The 8,166-nt window shown below is 38.4% G+C and overlaps 1 protein-coding gene across 1 annotated transcript; it reads left to right on the top strand.

Annotated features, from left to right (window-relative positions):
• The first annotated feature begins 582 nt into the window (after positions 1–582).
• Positions 583–7,802, top strand: Paics (PAICS bifunctional enzyme). The gene is made up of 8 exons (XM_034968078.2): positions 583–751; positions 2,503–2,706; positions 3,779–4,036; positions 4,292–4,417; positions 4,499–4,584; positions 5,048–5,216; positions 5,610–5,827; positions 6,337–7,802. Exons 1-8 carry the CDS (start codon positions 733–735, stop codon positions 6,532–6,534), a joined length of 1,278 nt encoding a protein of 425 aa, XP_034823969.1. The 5' UTR covers positions 583–732; the 3' UTR covers positions 6,535–7,802.
• Positions 7,803–8,166: the final 364 nt, after the last annotated feature.

The following is an 8,166-nucleotide window of genomic DNA, read 5'->3' as shown; positions in this document are numbered from 1 at the left end:
TCTTTCAAAATTTTGTAGACAGTGGCCCTACCGCGGTTGTTTGACAGCTACAATGTCACGATCGCAATCATCTCTGATTGGTTAATGCTCGCTCACTATTGGCCACAATGCATTGCTGCAACAAGAATCGCACAAATTCAGCCAATCAGAACAATTGAGATTGTAATAATGATTGATGCAGGTTTTAGACAATCGCCCTGCTGGTGTGGTTTGGATGACAATTATAAATGATTGATGGTAGAAGTGGGAGGTGGACGTTGAAATTCTCTGACAGTATACCTATGCCAGGATTTTATCGGAATGATTTGTTAGATTCGAGAGTAACTCAAAAGTACAATGGCAGCCTATGTCTGATACTCTGATGAAGGTGGGCACAAGAACTCTCTAATGATATGACAGGATAGGTACTTAGTTATTTTTAAGTAGGTACCTAACTACCTATATCATTAACACAAAATGAACTGAAGGAGAACCTTTCAAACTTTTTTCTAAAAGTTATATTTACAGTTTATTGAAAAATATATAAAATGACCAAAACTATTCAATCCCAGAATAGTAACTTATCAGTTGGTCAACCCGTCAGCCGTCAAAACGGGTGTGAACACAAGCACGTGGGTATCTCTTAAAAGCTGGACAAAACTTTATAAAGAGCACCCGCTGTTCTCCAGGCCTGACGTGTGATCTTCTCTCTTCAAACTACTTGCTGATTGTCGTCCCAAGCAAAGCGAAAAAATGTCTTACCCAAAAGAAGGTAAGTTTTTGTTCATACGACTAATTTATATTGTAAATATTTCGTTCGTAGTGACATGCACTTTAATTTGGGCGGATTAACACCGGCCTTTGTGTTCGTAAACATTGTTGTATAGATGTATGTTGTGTGGTTGTGTACTTATTTCCGTACAACCATCTTAGATACGGCCTTGGAATAATAATATTATGAATTAATCAATTTTTTATAGGATAATGCAGAGACTGTTGAAAGGAACATGTGATTATTTAAATTCTGGTTTATTTTTATCATAATGACCTTGATCTTAGATTAATAAACTAATTTTTTTTACTTTTTTATTCAAATACATACAAGTTAGCCCTTGACTGCAATCTCACATGGTGGTAAGTGATGACTGATGATGCAGTATAATATGGGAACGGACTAACCTGGAAGGGGTATGGTAGTTTTTATTAAACCCATGCCCCTTTGGTTTATACACGGCATCGTATCGAAACGCTAAATCGCTTGGCGGCACGGCTTTGCCGGTAGGGTGGTAAGTGGTAACTAGCCACGGCCGAAACCTCCCACCAGATGTATTTTAAAATATACCTACGTAATTAGAATGTGGAGGAATGTGACAACAGCTCATTGCTTATTTATCTTGCTTACCTTATCTATCGGCAAAGTTGTAACTACCGCCAATTAGGAGTCCGGTGCGATACCGCACAAATAAGCCCATTATGGATATATAAGCTTAAAATAAATACTTAGGTAGGTAGGTACCTACCTATTTATTATCAATTTTAAAAATGCATGTCTAGTCTGGCTTTTTAGGGTTCCGTACTTACCTACCCCAAGAAAAAAAGTGCGTGGCGGGCCACGCGCAGTGTAGGGTTCCGTAGTCACAATCCTCGAAAAACAGATATAACTCCTTAACCTGTGAACCCTACTTAGCCATGATAGCAAAAATTAGCACTTTAAAACATCATAATATCAGATGTGGAAAAAAAATCATCCCCACTTTACATGTAGGGGAGCTACCCTAAAAAAAATATTTAGCAAAATTTTATTTCACCACTTTGTCGGCTTGATTAATATTTATACCCATGCCAAATTACAGATTTTTAGCACTAATAGTCTCTGAGATTAACCGAGGACGGACGGACGGACGGACGGACAGACGGACGGACATGGTGAAACTATAAGGGTTCCTTGTTTACTACGGAACCCTAAAAAGGAACCCTTACAGGATCACTTCGTTATCTGTGTGTCCATCTGTCGTGTTTGCCAAGACCAGTTAAGGGAATCAAAACCTATAATCCCGTTGACCAAGAATCATGAAATTTAGCAAGGTAGTCTTATAGCACGAGGAAAGGAAAAAATCCGAAAACTGTGATTTTTGTGATAAGTGGTAGACCTACCTATATCACAAAAAAAAAGTTATTTTTGTACGATGCAATGGTACGGAACACTTCGTATGCGAGTCCAACTCGCACTTGACCGGTTTTTTTCAGCTTAGCATCTGTCTTATTAGGTTTCTAATTCTTGGTAGGTTTTAAGCTAAACCTAAAGGCTTGCTCTGCGTATTGCACGTATAATTTCTCTCTCATCGGCGGTATTTTTAAAGAATATTAGTATTTCTGACATAGTTTATTAAAGGGTTCCTTCTAAACTTTTTAGGATCCTCACACATCTTAATTCATTTAGTAGGTAGACAAAATGACACGATCCAAACTCTCCCTGAAATTTTCCACTATTCACGTCTTTTTGAGTCTTAATTTATTTTGCAGTTGGTGGCTACAAACTCGGCAAACTCATAATCGAGGGAAAGACAAAGCAAGTTTTCGACCTTCCAAATGAGCCCGGTCTCTGTCTTCTGCTGAACAAAGATAGGATCACAGCTGGAGATGGCGTCAAAGCACACGACATGGAGGGGAAAGCTGCCATATCCAATCAAACAAATGGCAAAGTGTTCGAGATTCTGAAGGCTGCTGGTGAGTTTTACTAATAAAACAAATATCAGAGCAATCTGTAATATAACAGACAAGTTACTTCTTATCCTTCCACTAAAGCGTAGTCACCCTTTATCATGGGCGAAGGGGACATTAGAACTTAAACAGCAAACACCGATCGTACTGCCCCAGCAGAAGGAAGTTACAACTAGGAAGTCCAGCATTTTCCTTAAATATGAAGGTTTCTTCGTCACACCCACACCCTCTTTCGCCGATAACGTGTTATTGAGGTGTAACGTTTTGCAGAAATCTTGCGCTCCTCATGAATGCCTACGTCCTCATTGTGCATCAGAACTCATCCATACTAATATTATCAATGCGAAAGTTTGTCTGTCTGTCTGTCTGCTAGCTTTTCACGGCCCATCCGTTTAACCGATTTTGACGAAATTTGGTGCATAGATAGCTTGCATCCCAGGAAAGGACATAGGAAAATTAAAGAGTTCCCATGGGATTTTTAAAAACTTAAATCCACGCGGACGAAGTTGCGGGTATCATCTAGTAAATAATAATAATTGTATCCTGTACAGTCGAAACGCAATTTGAAAGTCGTTGAAATATCGCGCAATGTTTGCGATTGTTTGCTGACACCTGTGACCCAAAGTAGAAAATAACACCCGATAATCTTTCCTACGTAATCATTATGAAACAAATACACGATAACGGCTCATATTTTAACAATAAAATTATAGATACCAAATCTAGTGTCAATGTCGGTCACAATTCGGTCAATGACGATAATGACCTTAATGATTTTGATTGTTTTATTTATCCTCCATAGTAACTGGATCTCAATTTGAAATTAATCAGAGGGTTTGGTCTAAAAATAAAATTAATTCAAATCGTATTTGTACTAACTAATAATAATTAAAAATGTGCAAAATCAGATACTTATCTGATGAAGGTCAATGGTTAGAGTTGTCTAAACTTTATCGCAAAAAGGTGAAAAATGAATGTAGTTTTACAAAAATACTAGCACTGGCTCACACCAAAGTAATGCCTATTCTATTTCTCTAACTTAAATCGGATTTATTTCACGCCAACGGTTATTTTTCAGGCATCAAAACATCCTACGTCCAAGTTGCCTCACCAACAGCTTTCATCTCCAAAAAATGCGACATGGTACCAATCGAATGGGTGACCCGAAGATTGGCCACCGGCTCTTTTTTAAAGCGTAACCCAGGAGTACCAGAGGGCTTCCGTTTCACACCACCTAAGCAGGAGACATTCTTCAAAGATGACGCAAATCATGATCCACAATGGTCTGAAGAACAGATTGTGTCTGCAAAGTTCACCTTCAATGGTCTTGTTATTGGTAAGTTGAGAAGTTAAAAATTAGCGTTTACATTTCTATTGGTTGTAAAATTGATATGCCAGACATAAAACTGAACTTTTTTACGCTTGAAACATATTTAACTCCTCAATGTTGTGCGAAATAAAATTTGAAAGTAGACTGGTTAAAATAATTAAGTTCGTCTTTTGTTATTTTTACGATTTTGTGCAATCTGAACTCTTCGATTACAGTGCTAGTAAGTATCATGAAATAATATTATATCACTTTTCTCTTCAGGTCAAGATGAAGTCGACTATATGCGCAAAGTCACTATTCTAGTTTTTGAAATTTTGGAGAAGGCATGGGCGCTCAGAGATTGTGCTCTTATCGATATGAAGATCGAGTTCGGAGTTGACGTTGACGGTATCTATTTTTTTGCCCTCAATACGATAACCTTTTATTTGCCTTAATGATACTTGGAACTAAAGAGAAACATTGTTGCAGGCAATATTCTGTTGGCTGACGTCATTGATTCCGATTCATGGAGACTTTGGCCATCTGGTGATAAGAGACTGATGGTAGACAAACAGGTATAATATTTTTACTATATAATCATTATCATCACCACCATTAGCTTGTGGACGTTCACGGTTTGACATAAGTTTCCCTAATGAGCGCCACCACGCGTGATCTTCAGCCTTCCTCATCCAGCCACCCTCTTCATTTATTGTCAGCCCACCGACCGTGCTGTAACTACTATGCAAAGTACTGGGGGGAAAATTACCAGAGGTTCCATACCACTATATCGGAAATCATCCCCTGTTTAACTTAATCGCAGTACTTAGGGTAGTACCCTATTGGCTTGCATGAGTAGCTCGAAATTGGTTTCAACAACAAAAATATAACTGCGCAATTGATTAAACTTATTTCGTATTGTAATTGGCAATTAACTGGAGCTAAACAACGACGTAGTGGAGAAAAGCTGACGCACTGTACTACAGCAGCTACAGACTGACTAAGTTCTTCGACTGATTTAATGGGTAATTTTTTTAGGTGTACAGGAACTTGGCGAACGTCACTGCAGCTGATTTAGACACAGTAAAGCGCAACTTCGCGTGGGTTAAAGATCAACTCGACCATCTGAAGCCAACTGTACATCACAAAGTCGTCGTCTTCATGGGTTCACCGGCTGATCAAGAGCACTGTCAGAAAATTGCCAAAGGTAACTATAAAGTAGATGTATGGAAAGATCTTGTTGCTTGACCAATTTTGAATTTTCTGCTCTGAATTTTCCAAACCTCCGTTCTTTTGAGCCTCGGTGGGTCCTTGTTAGAAAGAAATTCAATTAATACCAAAAATGAACTTTAAAAAATCACACCATTTCACAAAATCGTCGGGATTTTTTTCGGGTTCTGGAATTTCTAGTACCTAGTTAGTTTTAATCTCTACGCTTACCTTACTTCATTCTAAAGGGATTCCATGAAAACTTCTCGATATTTTTTTCTAAACTGTACCTACATTCTTTGTCAACAGTCGACCCATTTACGTTTCCTTTAGACAGTGTAGCTAAAATAATTGTCTTTTCAAATTTTTGAATATGCATCTATATTTTCAGCTGCCCGTGAATTTGGCCTAGACGTAGACCTCCGCATTACCTCCGCTCACAAAGCCACGCAAGAGACTCTACGCATCATGCAAGAATATGAAGACACGCATGGAGCGCTCGTCTTCATCGCCGTAGCCGGACGGTCTAACGGCCTGGGACCAGTTCTATCTGGCAACACTTCATACCCTGTGATCAACTGTCCGCCACCTTCGGATAAGCTTGTTCAGGTTGGTTAAATAGGAAAAACTGGCTTAAGTGATCAAGTTTTTTTTAATGAATCGTGCTTAGTCTGAATCTTCAGAAGTAATTTGGTTAATGTGGGATTAGTTAAGAGCCCGTAATAGCATCCTAAACCGGGTGGCTTTCCCTCACAGATATGCGATTTACCCTGTTTTGGCCTGAAAAAACAGAGCCACGGTTTGCCATCATAGTTTAGGCCTAGTGGTGATTTTTCTAGTCCTTATTTTAGTTGCCATCGGAGGTGTAGAAAAGGGGTGTGTAGGTGTGTAGTTCTGATGGATACCAGTTTCAGCCCCTCCAAGCATACCTCAAACCTGCATATCGCCTTATCCATTTTTTCTGACGCTTAGATACTGTATTTAAAAAATTATCTATTCCTTTAAATTATTAATTCTTTAATAGCTGACAACGATTTTTCGTGTGCATGCGTATAGATGTTCATGGGCCGAGAACATTGCCTGCTCGTAAAAAGTAACTACGTGTTTTCTGGTTTCAGGACATTTGGTCATCCCTCTCAGTGCCATCAGGCCTGGGTTGCGCAACCGTCGTGTACCCCGACAGCGCAGCTATCATGGCAGCTCAAATCATCGGCCTACAAGACTACCTCGTGTGGGCCCGTCTTAGAGTCAAGCAGTTAGACATGGCTACATCTCTAAGATTCGCTGACAAGAAACTCCGTAACCAAAAAGTTTAATTTTACATTGTTTTATATAGATTATAAAAGAAACCGATTTAAAGCCAATAATCCTAATGCAACGTTATGTTTGTGATTTGCATTTAACTGGCTTTCCTTCAGGGAAGTAGCGAGGGTCGAGACATGGTGTGAACACAAGAGTCTGGCTAATGGATGTAGAACTCGACGATTTATTAAGTGGCAATACTGATAATACAACACTTTAGGTTACTTTATGAGGAGGTTTCCAGGCAACGTTCGGGAAAATTTTCATAGATGGCGCTGAATACTACCACCACTAAAGATGAAAAATAATACCTACCTATATCTATATGATCTATGCTTTTATGTCTAGGTCATGTCAATCAATGACATAGATGAAAAGTAAGAGCTAGTGTACACTGCAATTTTCTCGAACGTTTCCTGGAAACCTCATTGGTTTTGATACTTTTATATTAATTATTATTAGATACCTTCATTGGGAGTTTTCCTATTGATACTTACCTTTGCTACATCCCATTGGCTAGGCTGATGATACCATATCAAACTGTTTAATTTTTTAATAATAATATCTGTACAGTATTATTAACAATAAACTGTTTAATTTTTGTTGAGTCAAAATAATACGATATTTACGATATTTACTAAAAATGTAGATTTTTTCATTCAGGACATTATTAACAGTTCATAATAAAAAGACTAAAAAAATAACATTAAACGACAAAGTATCAAAACTATTTTTTCCATTATAATCTGTGTTAACTACCCATTTTTTTAATTTGCCGCGTTTTGCTAGGTGAGGTGAGTTTTCATCTGCTAGACTCTCATAATTAAATAATAAGTTTAGTTATATTAGTTAGATCAAGTGTACCGTAAGTACGCCAAGACCACCTCCCGTGTTCAACTAAAGCCATAATGACACCGTGAAGTCCGAACCTATTTAAATTACGCTATCATAAGGTACGACTTGGATTATGTAAACCTGGATAACTATTAAAGTAAGGTCAACCCGTATTTACTAACGACTCTCGTCATTATCATGTCCTCGCTACTTCCACCGACCAGTCAAAAAAGGCTACTTCTAAAAAATACGTCTAGTTTGTGTATATTTTGTATAAACATATTTTGTTCATCGTCTTGCCGTTAAGGTCTCGTCTCGTGCACGTATTTAGATGAGGAGACAGATTGTGTTTTTATATGTACCTATAATTTCTACTAGATTTAGAAATATTACTTTTTAAGGACACATTCCATCGAATATCACAATAAATGTTCTGAGTTATTAATAACAGGTGTTTGCTTTAGGACGAAGCTCTAGTTTTAAATTAAAAATTGGTCAGCAAATGTATACAAGTTTCTGACTTCCTTGCTGGCGGCATACCAATGTACTCTGTGCTGGCAGCTAGGCTGGCCTCTTGCGAGCGCTAGCTCCTTCGAGGCCTGGGCAGACTTACGACTTACGAGTGGTTATGAGCTACAACTCTCCCTATCCCAATTTGTGAACGTCTGCTCCCAGAAAGGGGAAAGACTCGAAGGACAAGAACAGAGATAAGTAATTTGTAGGGAGTTAAGAAGGTGCCCCCGGGGAATACGTCACGAGCAAGTTCCCGCGATTTTGTCCATATAATGTTTTTAATATAACCTAAACGAGAG

This window comes from Maniola hyperantus, chromosome 4 (assembly GCF_902806685.2).
Source record: "Maniola hyperantus chromosome 4, iAphHyp1.2, whole genome shotgun sequence".
NCBI lineage: Eukaryota > Metazoa > Arthropoda > Insecta > Lepidoptera > Nymphalidae > Maniola > Maniola hyperantus.
This window is presented reverse-complemented; position numbering and strand designations above follow the sequence as displayed.

Bases quoted from the DNA above. Each gene is read 5' to 3' on its own strand.
- Paics (XM_034968078.2), top strand. The intron at 4,585-5,047 runs GTATAATATTTT...TAATTTTTTTAG, and splicing joins GACTGATGGTAGACAAACAG to GTGTACAGGAACTTGGCGAA. The intron at 5,828-6,336 runs GTTGGTTAAATA...TTCTGGTTTCAG, and splicing joins CTTCGGATAAGCTTGTTCAG to GACATTTGGTCATCCCTCTC.